This window comes from Neomonachus schauinslandi, chromosome 4, assembly GCF_002201575.2.
Source record: "Neomonachus schauinslandi chromosome 4, ASM220157v2, whole genome shotgun sequence".
NCBI classification, from domain to species: Eukaryota; Metazoa; Chordata; class Mammalia; order Carnivora; family Phocidae; genus Neomonachus; species Neomonachus schauinslandi.
Window position 1 is genome coordinate 6,647,142 of NC_058406.1, and position 18,771 is coordinate 6,665,912.

The 18,771-nt window shown below is 42.7% G+C and overlaps 1 protein-coding gene across 1 annotated transcript in view; it reads left to right on the forward strand.

The window, feature by feature from the left end:
• The window catches only part of SLC25A33 (solute carrier family 25 member 33), a 35,541-nt gene extending 19,969 nt beyond the window's left edge, over positions 1–15,572 (forward strand). The window contains exons 3-7 of the mRNA XM_021683418.2: positions 6,101–6,178; positions 7,941–8,041; positions 9,890–9,956; positions 13,429–13,709; positions 15,327–15,572. Of these exons, the coding sequence (XP_021539093.1) occupies positions 6,101–6,178; positions 7,941–8,041; positions 9,890–9,956; positions 13,429–13,709; positions 15,327–15,529 (730 nt within the window). The 3' untranslated portion in view covers positions 15,530–15,572. The remainder of the gene's footprint in view (positions 1–6,100; positions 6,179–7,940; positions 8,042–9,889; positions 9,957–13,428; positions 13,710–15,326) is intronic.
• Positions 15,573–18,771: the final 3,199 nt, after the last annotated feature.

Here is an 18,771-nt window from a genome sequence, read left to right on the forward strand (position 1 = left end):
AATGCAAATCAGTGTTTGCATGTGTCTCATGTTAGGGTAACGTATTAGGGAAAAAAAAAATATCCTCCACCGGAGCACCAGTAACCTTTACATTTTGAGTATAGTTACTTAAAAAGAAAAAAGGCAAGATGCTAGCATATTTAGGCTCTCGCTGTTAGATTTGCCATAGAGATTATTAATATATCAGTTTATCTCTGGTGTCTGCTTTAAAAAATCTTAAGCATTAATCTTTTTCTTTTTCTTTTCTTTCTGTCAGAGCTCCTATTCTGTAAAGTACTCAGGTATCTTATTTTTGTTTTTTCAAGTACTTTTTTAATCTGAAAAGTAATATATTAGTGAGCTAGTCTCTATCTTGTAAAAACCTTTATGTTCAGATGAGATCTTTGTCTTGGATTAGTCTGTAGTGTTCGTATTGTGATTAAAGCTAGTGAAGAGAATGAAATGCTCCAAACAAGACCCTAATTTCCTTTTGCATTTCTTTTCTAAATCAAAGTTGAAATGACTGTGGGAAAATTAGTCTGGATCCTAACATGCTTTATTATGAAGTCAAAGAGTACCTATAGTAGGAACTTGATTGTTCCAGAAGAGTTTTGTAAACATCCAGATAGGTTAGCAGTTTGAATTATGTAACAAATTTGACTTTTTGCCCACTGTTAATATGCGTAGCTATGGAGACTGTCTTTCTGCAGTTCTGAAAAGGCCTGAGTCACTTGAGGACATGAGTTCCCTACTGCATTATAGATGAGAGGCTTCAGGCTTCCTAGAGCCAGAGTCCCTTAATTGTGTTTAACTGCCTTCTGGGCCTGGCTCTGCACCCTGTACGTTAATGGGACCACAGACAGAATCTAAACTTTAAAAATATTTGAATATACTGACCATTTGAAATCGTTTACATACTCTTAGAAGTTGTAAATCACTTCAAGGTGTTACTGGAGAGAAGTTTTTGTTCAGAGAGCTTGGCTTTTTGAAAGCACAGTCCTGTTTTGAGTAAAAGTAAAGTATTTACAGTTGAAAACACTAAATTCTCATGCCTCTAGTAAGAGCTGAGTGGCTTGTTTGAGCCAGTATGAAAGTTCACTCAAAGTGCAGGAACTTCATTTGGCGTGTTAGGTTTACAGAAACCCAAGAATTGTCTTTACCCCACCCATTGCTTCTGTGACTTTGTGGGCTGTCGTCATGAGTTTAATATTTTTTTTTTTTAAGATTTTATTTATTTGACAGAGAGAGACAGCTAGATAGGGAACACAAACAGGGGAGTGGGAGAGGGAGAAGCAGGCTTCCCACTGAGGAGGGAGCCCAATGCGGGGCTTGATCCCAGGACCCTGGGATCATGACCTGAGCCGAAGGCAAACACTTAACGACTGAGCCACCCAGACGCCCCTAATATTTTTATAATCTATGACCTATACCTTGTTTTGTTTTTTTTTTTAAGAACTTTTTACTTTGAAATAATTTCAAACAGAATAGTTACAGAAATGGTACAGATTACTTGGTTATATTCTTTACCTCTAATCACCAATTTGTAACATTGGCCCATTTGTTTTTTGTTTTTTGTTTTTCTTTTTTGCTCTGTATACATACATATAGTTTCTGAACCATTGGAAAATAGGTTACACACATTATGCCCCTTTACCCTCAGTTCTTCAGCATTTATTTCCTAAGAACAAGGGTATTCTCTTAAAGCCAAGGTATGGTTTTCAAATTCAAGAAATTCAGTATTTATATACTGCTTTCTAACTAATCTACAGTCCATATTCATTCCTTTTATTTATTTGAGAGAGAGCATGAACAAGGGAAGGGACAGAGGGAGAAGCAGACTTCCCCCTGAGCAGGGAGGTTGATGTAGGGCTCGATCCCAGGACTCAGGGACCATGACCTGAGCCAAAGGCAGACACTCAACCAACTGAACCACCCAGGTGCCCCCCACTCTGGTATTAGACGTTTTTCAAGGAGCCTTTCTTTTCTCCTTGCTGGTTGTTTTTTGGTTTGTTTTGGTTTGTTTTTTTAAAAGATTTTATTTGACAGAGAGGGAACACAAGCAGGGGGAGTGGGAGAGGGAGAAGCAGGCTTCCTGCTGAGCAGGGAGCCCGATGCGGGACTCGATCCCAGGACTCTGGGATCATGACCTGAGCCGAAGGCAGATGCTTAACGACTGAGCCACCCAGGTGCCCCAAGTTTTTTGGTTTGTTTAACATTAAGATGTAATTCACATACCATACAATTTACCCATTTAAAGAATACCATTCAACTGTTTTTAGTATGTGCACAGAGTTTTGTGTGGCCAACACTACTAATTTGATTTTAGAACATTTTTATCCCTACTAAAAGAAAACCTCTCACCCATTTGCAGTCACTCGCCATCGCCCACCCCCAGCCTAGGCAACCAAGCACTAATTTACTTTCTGTCTCTGGATTTGTCTCCTCTGGACATTTCATATAAATAACATGAAACAACATATGGCCTTTTATGTCTGGCTTCTTTCACTTAATCTAATGTTTCTTGAAGGTCATCCTTGTTTTTGTGTATCAGTAATGTTACATTGCATGGCTCGGTCTCATTTTAAATGCCTTGCTTTTACATTCCCCAGATGCCATGAAAAAAAAAAAAGAAAGGTACTACTTACGGCAGCTGTGCCCTCTAATTGTGTAGTATCTCAGACAGAGGCCCTTCATGTGATGCTCAGGGCTGGCCAGAGGGTTTAGGCTGGGCTACACAAACAGGAGTGTGTCATGGGATCACTTAAAAGGGCCTGGGTTGATAACTGCCAGTAAGGAAAACATTCTATGATTAGAAAATAAGACTATTGTTTAGAGAGAGAGAGAAAAGAAAAAGACTATTGTCCCCCTAATATTTTGAAATAATTATTTAGATGGAACTAGGGTCCAGTTCATTACTTTTTGAAAGAATAGCTTTATTGAGTTATTACTCACATACCATAAAATTTATCCTTGTGAAGTGCACAATTCAGTGGGCTTTAGTGTAGTCACAGAGTTATGTAACCACAACCACTATCGAATTCTAGACCATTTTCGTCACCCCGAAGGAAACATGCACCCATCAGTAGTCAGTCCCAGTTCCCCTCCCCCACCCTGGCAACCACTGATCTACTCCATCTCTCTGTGGTTAGGGATGTTCTTCTCCTTGATGCTGTTGTAAATGGAATCAGTTTTTACTTTTGTATTCAGATTGTTCATTGCTACTGTATAGAAATACAATTAATTTTTGTATATTGATCTCATATCCTGCAACCTTGCTGAACTTTATTAGTTATAGTAATTGTTTAGTGTACGCCTTAGTATTTCTAGGTGTAAGATTGTGTTGTCTGTGTGAATAAAGATAGTTTTGCTGGGGCACCCGGGTGGCTGAGTCACTTAAGTGTCCGACTCTTGATCTCAGCTCAGGTCTTGATCTCAGGGTCATGAGTTCAAAAGCCCCATGTTGGGCTCAATCCTGGACATGGAGCCTACTTAAAAAAAAAATGATAGTTTTGCTTTTTCGTTTCCAATTTAGATACCTTTTATTTCTTTTTTCTTATCTAGATTATTGCTAGCCTGCCATTTTTGAGGACAGCTCTTACAGGTACAAGTATTCTTTCATTTTCAGGCAATTGAAATATTTTATAAACATCAAAAATTTGAGGAAGAGAAGCTAAGATTCACATTTTTTAGTTTGTACATTCAGGGACTCTAGACCATGAAAAATTACATTGACCTGAAAAAAGGAAAGAACAGGAAAGAAAACTATGAATGGATAAAAGTTGAACATTATCCAGCACGCTAGGGACCAAAACATCAACTTAACCTCTTCTGCACCAAAAATTTCAGCTTTGTTTCTAGAAACTTTCTCTATGGGAAAAGTGGAAGGTGGTAGAAATAAAATTGGCAGGATTCACTTTACCAATAGCTTTTCCATAAAGTGGAAGACACCGTTTTATTTTACCTTCAGTGTCCTAATGAAAGTAAAGCATTATATAAACTCTTTTGACAACAGTACAATTATTAGTGAGCTAGATAAACTTAGAATGCTGTCAGATTGGAGGTACTAATTACCAAGTGCAGAAAAATCTGCAGTAAGAGAAGGAAATGAAATCAGAGGGGACCTCAGTGTAATGTAAATTCTCTTGGATACCATGAAAATTGAGCCATTGAAAAGAATAAATTTAACCAACTTGAAGAATCATTACGTTGGAGCGGGAAAATGCCTCTAAAGAATGTTCTACACAGGGGCGCCTGCGTGGCTCAGTCGTTGGGCATCTGCCTTCGGCTCAGGTCATGATCCCAGGGTCCTGGGTTCGAGCCCCACATCGGGCTCCCTGCTCGGCGGGAAGCCTGCTTCTGCCTCTCCCACTCCCCCTGCTTGTGTTCCCTCTCTCGCTGTGTCTCTGTCAAAAAAAAAAAAAATGTTCTACACAGTCCTTTCCTTAGTCACTTTTTTTTTTTTTTAAGATTTTATTTATTTATTTGACAGAGAGAGAGCACACACAAGCAGGGGGAGCAGGAGCAGCAGAGGCAAAGGGAGAAGCAGACTCTCCACTGAGCACAGACCCTGATGCGGGGCTTGATCCCAGGACTCCCGGATCATGACCCGAGCTGAAGGCAGATACTTAACTGACTGAGCCATCCAGATGCTGCCCCTTAGTCACTTTCAATGAGAAAACATATTAACACTTTTTTTTTTTTTAAAGCACATTGGCAGGGGTGTGGCAAAATTGGAACCCTTGTGTATTGTTGGTAGGAATATAAAATGGAACAGCTGCTGTGATAGGACAGCATGGCAGATTCTCAAAAAATTGAACATAGAAATTACCATATGATCCAGCAATTCCACTTCTGAGCATGTACCCCTAAGAGTTTAAACGAGGGACGTGAACAGATACTTGGACACTCATGTTCACAGCAGCATTAATCATGATAGCCAAAAGTGGAAGCAATTCGAGTATCTATCAACAGATAAATGGATAAACAACATGTGGCCCATATACAATGGAGTATTATTCAGCCTTAAAGAAAGAAGGAAATTTTGGCACATTCTGCAACATAGATGAACATTAATGTCACTGTGCTGAATAAAAGAAGCCAGCCACAAAAGGACGAATACTGAACAATTGCACTCCTATGAGGTCCCTAAAGTAGTCTAATTCAGAGACAGAAAGCAAAATGGTGGTTACCAAGGGCTGGGGGGGGGGGAGGTTAATAGGGAGTTAGTATTTAACACAGGTATGGATTGTAATTCAAGGAGATGAAAAAGTTTTGGAGATGGATCGTAATGGTTGTACAACATTATGGAAATACTTAATGCCACTGAACTGTACACTTTAAAATGGTAAGTTTTTATGTATATGTTACCATGATTTTTTTAAAAAAAGATTTTATTTATTTGATAGACACAGCAAGAGAGGGAACACAAGCAGGGGGAGTGAGAGAGGGAGAAGCAGGCCTCCCACCGAGCAGGGAGCCCTATATGGGGCTCGATCCCAGGACCCTGAGATCATGACCTGAGCCGAAGGCAGACGCCTAACAACTGAGCCACCCAGGCGCCCCATGTTACCATGATTTTAAAAATTAAAAAGAAAAAGTGTTCTTTTGGAGCTTGAGATACTGTGCTTTAACTTTAAAAAACATTCATCCAGCCCTTGAAAATAATTTGGTTTTTCTATTCTGTAGATCCCTGATTGGGGCCCTTCTACAGTAAGTAAAGATCTGAAGATAGGATTATTAGAAAGCAGGAGTAAACCCAAAAGAAATACGATCCAAAGAAATAAGACATGATTCCCTGGAGCAGCTGCTTTGCCAGATGCTCATCCTACCTCACTAAGATTTCAGTGTGTAGTACAAACCCTGAACATCTTGGTCCTTCATGAACCAGGGAAAAGGCTTCTTGAAAAGAGGTCAAACTGATGCTTCTGAAGCCTGCTTTTTCACTACAGTAATGAAAGCAGTGTTCTTCAGCCTTCTGATGCTGTATTGTAATATAACCAGATAAGAGTCTGGGGTCTTGTAAACATTCTGTTCTGTATTCACAGAGCTGATGTGAAGGCTGACGCCTCACTGTTGCATAGGCCCTGCCTAAGGATTTTAAAGATCTTCTCTTATTATTCAGGTCAATCTTGGAGAAGGAGGGACCAAAGTCACTTTTTAGAGGCTTGGGTCCAAATTTGGTTGGAGTTGCGCCATCAAGGTAAGCATTAAACGTCCAGCTGGCTCACTACATATAATACTCCTTTCTTACTGAAGTGCAGTCCTGCTAGATGGCCAGTTTCTTTTTCTGTATGGGATTTGCCTAGTTGCAGCTGACATACAGAGTAGTGACAACTGCTAGTGTATCTTGTGGTGTGTGTGTGTGTGTGTGTGTGTATGTGAGAGAGAGAGAGACTCTAGTTATTTTATTCTTCAGTGAAAATCTTCTCATCACCTGGAATCTTCTAAACAAGTATCTGCTACTTCCTGTATGGTACGTGGCTAGCAATATTGGCATCACCTGGGGCTTGTTAGACCTGCACACTCTCAGGCCATACCCCAGACCTACACCGCCTTCTAGCAAGATCCCCAGGTGATTCATATGCACTTGGTAGCACTGATCTGAAGCAATTTTAAAGGCTTCTAGCCTTTACTTTATTTAAAACACCCTTATTTCTGTATCTCTTTAAAGCGTGTTTGAGAAAAGTGAACAGGTGAGTGTGTGTGTAGCATATCTCTGAAAAGTAGATAAGAAATTGCTTCTAGAAATTGCCTCCTGGGAGGGGCGCTGGGTGGCAGGGTAGAATACTTTTATATTACTTTATGTAATACTCGGATAGACTTTAAAGAGAATTAATCTTTCTAACAAAAATGAAAACGTTTTCTATGAGGTAAAGACTAAAAGCTTCCTAGAATTCTTGCAGATTTGTGCTCTGAGGTGATTTATACACAAATCACCTGAGAATATTGTAAAAATTCAGATTCTTAGTAAATCCTTTTGTTCCTTTAGAATTTTGTAGCATATGTGTATCATCTATTTAAAAATAAAAGCACTAGTCTGTGAGATTATATGGGGTATGCATTATAATAGATGGTAGACGTACTGCATATGTATAGTAAATAAAATTGAGTTGTATCTCCTCATGGACAGTGCTCATTTGGTAACAGGTGTTAATCTGATGTAGCTTCCTGGCTGCCACACCCATTTAGAACAGTTGGGACCTAGAAAAAAAACAGAATACTGTTACATAAACACAATAATGATAAGTAGTCCAGAGCCTAAGTTGAAAAATAAATTCTATGATTGATGCATTGGCCAGCCAAAATAAAGAAGCATTTTCCCTGGCATTGCTGGTGAAGGAGCAGGGAAAATACCAACCAGCCCCTACTCCCCAGCCCCAGTAAGAAAGAAGTCAAAAGAGGGAAAGCAAAGACCAGACCAGAGCTGGGGATGGGGATGGGAGGGCGCCTAGCCTCCACCTACAGGAGCTGCAGGGTTGGGGGAGGCAGGGGCGTATTCAGTGGCGGAAGCTCTACACGAAAATATGCTCGTGATGATTGTTCCCTACGTGACCCTGAGTCATCAAAAAAGTCAAATTATATTTGACATACTCATTGTGGTGTAAGGCAGGACAAGTGTGGTATATTTTAGAAGTATTACAAATTTTAGAAGTTTCAATATAGATTTTGGTGCTTAAAGAATTGACATCCAAAATGAAGAATATAAATAGATTTTATATAGTACCAAAATCTCCTCTTCCTCAATTATTTTGGACACTTCTACCATCACTGAATACTTTCTGGAGGGACAAGCAGGAGCTTTCTGCAGGGGCCTGCAGCAGCTTTTGGTTTTACAGATGAGGTCAAGCTTTTGGTTACATGTTAACCTTCTTTCTCATATTTTCCTAAATTTTTCAGAGGTTGCGGAGGGACGTACATAGTGCCATGCGAATGTCTGTAGCGTTCTTTCTTTCTTCAAACAGGGCTGTGTACTTTGCGTGTTACTCCAAAGCCAAAGAGCAGTTCAATGGCATTTTTGTGCCTAACAGTAATATTGTGCATATTTTCTCAGCTGGCTCTGCAGGTATGTTACTCTAGTGAGTGGAGATAAGTTTCCCACTTCCCTAAAGCATGTGTTGTGCCAAACAGCTTTTTCCAGGAATTAGAAATTAGCTCTCTGCTTCTTTTGCATCTAAAAACATTTTTCTAACACTTTATGTTAGAACTAATAAAACAGGAATGTATGAGAATAGTTTGTAACCTGGTTCCATTTTCTTTGATAACTAAGACTTCTACTCTCCCTCAAAATTTACCTGTGCTCATGTATACTACTGGTGAGTGTTATGTCTCTTTTAAAGGAATATTAATGCGTTTTCATGTCTTTGTTTCATTAAGTTATTATTTTTTTTTAAAGATTTTATTTATTTACTTGACAGAGACAGAGATAGCGAGAGCAGGAACACAAGCAGCGGGAGTGGGAGAGGGAGAAGCAGGCTTCCCCTCGAGGAGGGAGCCCGATGTGGGACTCGATCCCAGGACCCTGGGATCATGACCTGAGCCGAAGGCAGACGCCTAACGACTGAGCCACCCAGGCACCCTCATTAAGTTATTTTTAAAGGTGGAGCTTTTTTGTGTGTGACTCTCCATGGTGTCCAGCATACCCTTTGGATAGCTGGCATTTCTGCCCACAGCTGGGTTCTGTGATGAGGGCTTGGGGCTGTGGAGGAGATCTTTTAGGAGGGCTGGTACCAGATCAGGTAATATGGGAGTCATTCCACTCACTATAGAAAATGCGTAACAGGATTTGTTCCTCAGGAAATACTTGGCAAAGAACCACGGACTTGTAGATTGCTGAGAGAAGGCTATGTCTTTTTAGGTATCATTTTATGGCTGGTGTAAATAGAAGAGTATTCTAGAGAACTTAAACAGGCATTCTGTGAAATGTTTCTGCCTCCTGCCAGCCTGTAAGGTTTTGTCTGCCTCTGTCACTCCAAATAAAAGTTCTAGTAACCTATCTGAGTAGTTATAAGTCATAATTACTAGACCCCAAGTAGAAGATAGCTGCTTCACACAAGAAAGGAGTTTCTGCCAAATACAGAGCTCCGAGGAGGAAATGCAGAGTGGCAGAATGAACGGGTCAACCCTCACTGATGAGGGTGGTAGTAAGTGAGCCATAAGCCCTAAGCTGTTGATCGGTTTTGTGACTTTTGCAAAATTAACTTAGAGGAAAGGTTGCCAAATAAAGGAGACCTGGAGGGAGTTCTCTAAACCACTCTCTGGGTCCTAATTAATCTGCTTAGGACTGTGGAGGGGACGAGGTGTTCAGAGCTCACCATGTGTCAGGCTGATGCCACGGTACTGCTCTTTCTGGTTGGTCTGGAACAATGAGCAACATTAAGATGAGGAAGACTTGAAAAATGGTTCCTATAAGCAGATCGGTCTTTAAAACTTCCAATTTCCTGATATGATTAGTGAGATACTAAAATGTGTATGTTCAGATTCAGGTAAATGGAGATTTAGTGGCTTCTATTTTAAGTTTGATATAAGGTAACCTTTTGGATTAGATCACCAGCTTTTTAAAACAAATTATTTCTGGACCTGAAGCTTATAAATTGAGTTTTAGAATAGTTTACATATTTATCATAGGAATTGCATTTACAGAAATATCAACAGCACCATCTACAGGTTGGAAAAACTAGACAGGGCTCTAGAAAATTGAGAGATTTCTTTTAGGTCCAAGATATCAATAGATGTTACATTTTAGGGGACTGTACCTTCCATCTGCAGTCTGGAAATATAACTGCTTCCTACTATCCATTTTTACTATTAAGCCATTTAAATCCTGATCTCAAAGTTTATCATATGAAATAGCTTTAATAAGCATGGACTGTGTTCAGTGATGATGTTTTCTGTTTCTTTTTTTTTCTTCCAGCTTTTGTCACAAATACCTTAATGAATCCTATATGGATGGTTAAAACCCGGATGCAGCTAGAACGGAAGTAAGTTATTAATTGTTCCTTCCTAAATATTCGTGGAGATTTTCTTTTTCCTTCCAACTCCAGTTGTGAAATGAGGTGTACAGAGCCCTTAGGCATCCCCATCCTTGTTTTTTCCTGAATATAAGCTATATGTAGAAACTCCTTTTGTTTTGATATGTGTGCTGCCAGCCGTTGTGGGGATATGAGAGCCAACAGAAGTTACCACTCGGGGGAGGTTGGAAGCTTATGGTCCCTGATCTGCTCCTGACTTCTCTCAGATAGTTGGTGGGTCTCCGCTCTTGGCCGACCCCACTCTCAACTGGAGCGCTGTGGGCTCCTCCAGATGGCCTCTTTTAAGTGGGAAGAAGCCGGTAAGGGTAGAATGGCAAAGGGTCATTTTAATCTCCAAGGCCCTCAGATTTACTGGATTTCTGCCCTGAAACTCTGGCCCGTGGTTCTTTTTTTTTTTTTTTTAAAGATTTTATTTATTTATTTGAGAGAGAGAATGAGATAGAGCATGAGAGTGGGGAGGGTCAGGGGGAGAAGCAGACTCCCTGCTGAGCAGGGAGCCCGATGTGGGACTCGATCCCAGGACTCCAGGATCATGACCTGAGCCGAAGGCAGTCGCTTAACCAACTGAGCCACCCAGGCGCCTGGTTCTTAACATTTTCATGCTGTGGATCCCTTTGGCAGTCTGGGAAGCCTCTGCAGTTGCTTTTCAGAGTAATATTTTTGAAAGCAATGGAAACCAATTGTTGAAGTATAATTATCAAAGTTTTTTTTTAAATGCAATATAGTAATATACTTCTTTAATACCGTAAATAACAAGATCAAATGGTGGCCCAGTAACCACCATAATTTCAAAGACGTGATAGTGATAAGGGACACTCTCATCGAATTCTAAGAACCCTTGTGTAACCGTGTGGCCTGGAAATACGTGTGGGCACTGGAAGCTTTCAGCTAGTCCAGCCTAATTCTAAGCAACCTGTAAAGAAAAGAGAGAAGCAGCAAGAATACCCCCCTGGACGTTTAACTAGGGGTCTGCCTTACTTTGTTTTATCCCTCTAATGACCACGAAAACCTCTGAATGGGTCTCAGATTACATGTTTCCCCAATCCATTCTGTGTGAAAGAACCTTCTAGAATGCATCAGATCTCATCATTTTGGACAGATTGCTAGCTGATAATCCTTCAGTGAATCTTGCTTACTCTTACGGTCAAATCCTAACTCCTGGGCTTAACATTCAAGGTCCTTTGCAATTTTCTAAAACTGTCATGTGCTCTTAGGCTTCCATCTCCCCGAGTGTGCTGTCCCTCACCAGGAATCCCTCTCCCCCTCTTGTCGCTCAAGAACACTTGCTTGTCCTTCAGGCTTCTGACCAGCATCCTCTCCTGGAAACCTTTGGTAATCACTCCCCATTCCAGGTGTGCCCCACACAGTCCTGGTATCATTCCTGCTTAGCAGCAGGTACGTGCACAAGTCACCTAGGAGACTGGACGTGCACTCTTTTAAATCTCCATGCTCCATGCAATGTCCATGCTCAGGACATTGTATTTTTTTTTTTTTCCTAAGATTTATTTGTTTGTTTTAGAGAGAGAAAGAGTGCCTGAGTGGGGGGAGGGGCAGAGGGAGAGAGAATCCTCAGGCAGACTCCCCGCTAAGCACGGAGCCTGACTCAGGGCTGAGTCCCAGGACCCTGAGATCATGACCTGAGCCCAAATCAAGAATCGGACGCTTAACCGACCAAGCTCTCCGGGCACCCCCATGCTCAGGACATTTTAAAAAGCTTCGTTTGGGTGGGCTCTGTTAACCAGTCCTGCAACAATGCAGATTTGTTGCAAGCTTGCTGTGTACTAGTCACTGGGGAAAAGGGGGTTAAGCCATAGGCCCTGCCTTCCAGAAGCTCACAGCTTTACAGAAAATAAAGAGAATTGTAGGCTGATGAAATAGGGGCCAGAAATGCTAAGGACCCCAGAGGTCCCTCATGCCATCCAGGCAGGGTGGGCACAGGAGGGCCTCCCGCGGCAGTGATGTCCACCCTCTACCGTCTGAAAAATAATGGGGAGGGGGCCCTGGCACTGCACGTGCTTCAGGCCAAGAACAGGGTATGCGGAAAATCTAGAGACAAGAAACACTCGTTTCTGGGGACCCGAAGGAAGGGCAGTGTGGTTGGAGTGTGCTCTGGGTGTGTGTGTGTGTGTGTATGTGTGTGTGGTGTGCGCGTGCACGCTGGAGGAGGGGGGGATCATAGAAAGCCAAGGCTGCAGAAATGCATGGGGTAGGGGGCATATCCTTCAAAGCCCTGGGAGGGTCTTGGAGTTTGGCTTTGGGCTCTAATTTGAGGGCTGTGGGGGGCCATTAGAGCCGTGGTTTGGGGTGGAAGTGGGGAACACTCTGCCCCCTAGGGGACATTTGGCAATGTCTGGAGACATTTCCAGTTGTCACAACTTAGGTGGGATGCTTCTGGCATCTGGTGGGTAAAGGCTGGGGTATTGCTCAACATCCTACAATGCAAGGACAGCTTCCACAGCAGAGAATCATCTGGTGGAAAGTGTCAGTAGTGCCCAGATTGAGAAACTCTACATTAGAGGCTTTTAAGCAGGGCAGTGGTGTGGTCAGATCTGTATTAGAAAGGTCGCTCCAGCTAGGGTGTGGAAGCCTCGGAAAGACACAAGGAAGAAGGGGAGAGCCCATTGTGACTGGTTGGAGCAAGGGGCGCGCTGGGCTTCAGCGCCGGGGGAGGACTCTGTGGTGCAGACCAGTGGATACGCTGTCAGGCCCTGGGGTTCCCTCTGCATCAGGCAGTTTAGGATACTTGCCATCACGAGCCAGGAGCAGTGAGCCTGAAGCCTTTTATTAGTTCTTACGTAGTTTATTTGATGTTTATCATTCCATAAATTTAGAAATAACGGAATCAAAACACACCATCTGCAGACTAGAGTTAAGAAAGCTCACTAGCGTAAGCAACCTCACGCTCACTGCCCAGGCGGAATGTTGGTGAGGCTTTTCCTTCGGCATTTTCTGAAAGCACGTTTGTGCCATGATTGTAATTATACTCACTGTATAATTGCGTCCTGCTTTCCACGCAAGCACTTCCACATAGTTGACTGCCTTCTCAACTATGTTAACCTAGTGTGCGTATCATAGTTTAGTTATCTATTCCTATTTTTAGATATTCTGACTGTTTGGATTATATCGCAGTTATATTTTCCTCTGTGATGAACGTCTTCCTCCGTCCGGCTCTTTTCTAAAGTTAGGTCAGAGGCTATGGACATGTTTTCATGACTCTTGGTACAGATGCACATACTTTCTGTGGCTTATCAGGTGCCCCATCTGGTGGGCCTGGGCTCAGCTGAACACAGGACACGGAAGACATATTTCACCTGCCATATAATTTCTCTTTATACTCAACGCTTATTTTTTGCAGCTTGATACAGGAGCCCAGCTCCTCCTGAGTGTGGACTTTAACAGCTCTTCATTGATCTTTACACAGAGTGAGAGGCTCTAAGCAGATGAACACAGTCCAGTGTGCTCGCTATGTTTACCAGACAGAAGGCATCCGTGGCTTCTACAGGGGATTAACGGCCTCGTATGCTGGAATTTCAGAAACTATCATCTGTTTTGCTATTTATGAAAGTTTGAAGAAGTATCTGAAAGAAGCTCCATTAGCCTCTTCTACAAACGGGACTGAGAAGAGTTCCCCGAGTTTTTTTGGACTTATGGCAGCTGCTGCGATTTCTAAGGGATGTGCTTCCTGCATCGCTTATCCGCACGGTATGTTTTGCTTTTTCTTCCAGAACAGTAAAGCAGCTGTGCGGTTCGTGTCACGGTCCGTGTATGTAGACCTCTGCAGCTCCCAGTGCAGCGCCAGTGTCTGCAGGCCCGGAGGTGACGGAGTACAGTTCACTGGCTTCTACCGTCTGTAGGTTATGGGAGCGGCAGGCGCTCGGCTCGGCTCGGCTCAGCTCCAGCTACTAGTGGCCAAAACGTATTGTGCAGAACGTGGGCCCTCTGTTGTAGAACTTCAGGTGTTTTCAGAGAAGCCAGAAATCTGGATTTTATTTAAAATTCCTCGATTTAAGGGTGCCTGGGTGGCTCAGTTGGTTAAGCAACTGCCTTCGGCTCAGGTCATGATCCTGGAGTCCCAGGATCGCGTCCCGCATCGGGCTCCCTGCTCAGCAGGGAGTCTGCTTCTCCCTCTGACCCTCCCCCCTCTCATGTGCTCTCTCTCTCTCTCTCTCAAATAAATAAATAAATAAAAAAATCTTTAAAATTCCTCGATTTAAAAAAATGGTGTGAGTGCCAACCAGAAAAAAAAAAAATCTCTCAGCTTCCACTTTGAATGGAGTGCTGAGTGAGGCTACTTTGCTAAGTCTATTTTTTAAGGAATTAGAGACCTAATGTTCCACTGACCTACTTTTTTTATTTTTTATTTTTTTTAAAGATCTTATTTATTTATTTGACAGAGAGAGAGACAGCGAGAGAGGGAACACAAGCAGGGGAGAGTGGGAGAGGGAGAAGCAGGCTTCCTGCCGAGCAAGGAGCCCGATGTGGGGCTCGATCCCAGGACCCTGGGATCATGACCTGAGCCGAAGGCAGACGCTTAACCAACTGAGCCAGCCAGGCGCCCCATCCACTGACCTACTTTAAAAAAGAATAGCTTAGTTTATTGTACCATGCAAAACGGGTTTTGTTTCCAAAAGCCCGCTGTGCTGTCAGCTATGATGAATGTACGTGGTCAGCTCCAAAGCAGGTAATTGAGCCCCTGTCACATGCTGGGACACTAAGCGGCTCCCCAGGGCTCAGGGAAAAGAGGTTGGGCTGCCTTCTGTGGGGTGGGGAAGATGGGAGCATGCCAGGCAGTGACAGGTGTCAGGCTGGGGGTGGCTGCGTCAGGGAGGGCCAGGTGTGCAAAGGTTTGAAAACGTAGGAGGCAGCTTTTGAGCTGGAGAGAGTGGTGAAGGGTTTTAGTGGGAGAGGCAGTTGGCAAGTACATGAAAAGAAAATCTTGTTGATGATTTGCCGTGCTTAATACAAATTACACCTTCAGTGAAATTACAGCGTTTGCTTAATTGGGAGTAGAAAACCACAAACTATCTTAAAATGAAGTCCCATTCAAAGTAAGCTTTTACAGTCCCTTAGAAGTTACTTTGTACTTTCGTCTGTATATGTAATGTCCCTAATTGACCATTTCCCAGAGTTAGAAAATGTTCTAAAAAGATTGCAACTTTTCATTGTCCCTAAGCGACTTTGCTGTCCAAGTAGAACTCCGATGGCAAATAGCCAGAGATGTACATTGACGGTTACAGAGCTGTGTGCTTTGAATTTTCTCATTGTATCACTTGGTGATGCAGTTTGTTTGTAGCATAAAGTATGTGTTTCTGTCTGCAGAAGTCATAAGGACACGGCTCCGGGAGGAAGGCACCAAGTACAAGTCTTTTGTCCAGACCGCTCGGCTGGTCTTCCGGGAAGAAGGTTACCTTGCCTTCTATAGAGGACTCTTTGCCCAGCTCATCCGGCAGATACCAAATACTGCCATTGTGTTGTCTACCTATGAGTTAATTGTGTACCTGTTAGAAGACCGTACCCAGTAATGGGCCAGAAAATTGTGCCCTAGAAGAATAAAATTGAAAAACTCTAGAGAAAATTTTTTTTCCATTGATGTTTAGAATGTTTGAGACTGAAACAGGAAAGGCCATAAAATATGTGGCCTGTATCACCCGTTGGACATTTCCTTTTGGATTCATGTTTTCTGGAAGGTTTAAATTCATTAACGTTAATAGTTAATTATAACTTTTGTTTTTTTAACTTAAGAGGATTCAGGATTAAGCAGCAGCTAAATTAAATCATGCTACTTAATTTAAGTATCAATTTGGTTTGTGTCCTCTTTTATGTTCACTGTGCTGTAAACTTATTCCTAAGTACTTTAGTGAAACATGACCCTAGAAATGCAGAGAAAACCTGCAGAATCAAAATACAACTTATTGTCTCATGTGACACTACACCGCTGAACAGGTAAGATGTGTCACATTTTGGTGGCACTGGGTGGACCGGGACAGACTTACTTCCCAGCCATTTTTTTTATCTGTACATTTCCAAGTCTCACGCAGATTGATAATTTAAGCCTTCAGTCTGCTGAGTTAAAAAAAAATAAGTACAACTTTCTGATACTAAATATTTTAAACTGTAAACATCTTTCTAAAGTTATCCTTTATCCCCAGTTTGAACCAAAGGCAGGAATTTTAATGAACTATTCACCGATTGTCTTACTCCTGGACCTATTTCCAGAAGTTTAAGTCTGGTCAAGCCCAGGTACCTTATATAAGTGTCAGCTGTGAATGTGGAGTAGGGTGAGTAATAGACTTTTCCTGTCAGGTCTTTAACCCTGTTCTTGGGTCCCTAGCACTGGGGAGAGGGAGGTGACACAGGGTTGATTGCCCACCTCTCAGAGAGTTCACTTTTATTCTCACAGGAGGTGTGTTTAAATACCCTAGTTCAATGTTTAAAAAAAAAAAAAAAAGCCTACAAATGACCAGAATTTTAACCACACCCCATCACTCCCCATTTTTAAAGGAAATTTAATAAGGGACAAAGATAATGCAGAAGGCAGGTAAGACGGACGGCCTTCCATTAGCTCTTCCACTGGAATTTGCTTATTGTCCATTGAGATTAGTTTTCAGTCTGAATATCTAGAAAGATACTGGATTCTAATAACTGATGCTATAGTTTCAGATTCAGTTGCAGATGCACTGGGGATGAGAATAGGATATTTTCAAATTGTATTTAAATGGAGTTTAACTTTGCTCATCTTTAGGCATGAAGGAGGTTAGTTGGTTTGCTTGAGCTCACTGGTAGAATTTGCTTGAACTGTAGCAACTGTGTGGAAGTCCAAATAAATCACTTTAGTCAAGCATCAGTGCTTGTAAACCGCATAGCAGTCAAGAGATTTCTATTCCAGGAGCTCGGTTTAACTGTTTGATAGTGGCATTTAGCAGCATCTTCCTATTTTAGTATTCATATTAAAACCTGAATTTTTCCTCAAGATTTGAAGGTTTAAAAATTAGGTTGCTTAATATTTGCTAATTGGGTATGAGAATTATTTGAAAATAATTTTCATTTCTACATCCTTGAATTAATAAATTTGATGCTGACCTAGGATCATTTAGTTCTCTGATTGCTTCTGCACCAGAACATTGAAATGAAAAAGGTGAGCACCAGAAGTAGGAAGAAAAGCAGGAAACCATAAAGTGGCTTGTCAGATTTAAAATGGGAATTGTCGCTGTTTGAGCTGTCCATGGGGAGATCCCATGATTTATTTCTCTCTTGCGCACAAGCTCAGTCATTGGGATTTCATTATTTTTAAGTAGCCATACATATAAGACTTGAAGTACCAAACACTGTGTAAGATGTTCTGTATTTTCTCATGGAAATTATTTCTGACACCACCTCGTGAGGCAGGTATTACCATAATCCACATTTTACAAATAAGAGAGGCTCAGAGGTTTAATGACTTGTTTGAGGTCTGAGAGATGGTAAGTTGTAAAATGGCCAGTAGTGGGTTTGTAGTGCGTGTTGGGTAGATGAATATAAGCTAAAAGGGGCATCTGAGCCTGTGGAATGGTCTGACCGAAGCCAAGGTCCAGCAAACCATTCCATTCACTCAAGGATCACGAGCCCACAGGCACTACCACTGATGAAGGTGAGATCACACTAGTGTAACCCCCAGGACACTGTTGGCCACCCTGTGAGTGGGACATCGTGCAGTCTCTGAATCTAACTTGGAAGGAAAATGGTACTTAAATACAGTGCAACACATTATAAAGGAGGTTTCACTGCTCTTTGTGCATTTGTGGTGAGAGCAGCAACACCGTCAAAGCAAGGCCTTGGCTCTGACCCACATGGAAGAAACAGCAGCAGCCTCTCTCTCCAGCCCCTGGGTCCTGTGCCCTGCTCCCTGCCCTCTCTGCAGCTCCTAGAAATGCAGGTGACTAGGGTGCAGGACAGATTAATTGGCAACAGGAAACAACGGTAACATTTGCTGCTAAATGACCCCACACCAACACTGTCCACCACAGGAAGAACTCCAATGTTGACCTCAGAAATGCTGGAAGAGTGTGGACACTGAGACATGTATTGTATAACTGAATACGAATATTTACAACCAGCTGGGTTTTTTGTTTTGTTTAGTTATGAAAGTAATTTAGCTCAAGCCAATAATACTGAAACTGGCATAAAGTGAATCTTCTCTAAATCCAGACCCCTGGGGTAACTTTGCAGCTCAACGCTAACAGTCCTCGACTTCCTACAAGCATACACACCTTCTAGGAGTGTCTTTATTCAAGCTTCGTTATTCCCAAAATCAGTGTGCATGTCCCCCCCCCACCTTTTTTTTTGAACAGTATCCTCCCTCCAGGCCAATACTCATAGCTCCCACCTTACGTTCCGAAGTTCCGAGGTAGAGCTGTCCCGTGATTCGTTCAACCTCGCCCCTGTGGATGGACGTTCCTGTCTCCATTAACTATTACTTTGTTTAATGGAGTGGCTTAAAAAGCTGCAACTTGCAGCAAAACAGCTATTCGCGCGCAGGCTGGTCTTGGCCAGCATTGGGCAGACCGGACTAGAGGGAGAAAAGACTACTTACAGTCTGTGCCCCGAGGCGCTAAGGTTGGCGGACTTCGCAGGAGGCGGCGGGCGGCGGGGGGGCGGGCGCCTCGCCGCCTCCCACCTCCCGCCGCGGGGGGGCGCGCGCGGCCCGGTGCCACCGCTTCCGCCGGCGCCCCGCCTCCCGGGCTCGCCCCGAGCCCCGATTGGCTGCGCGGCGGGAGCGCGCCGAGTC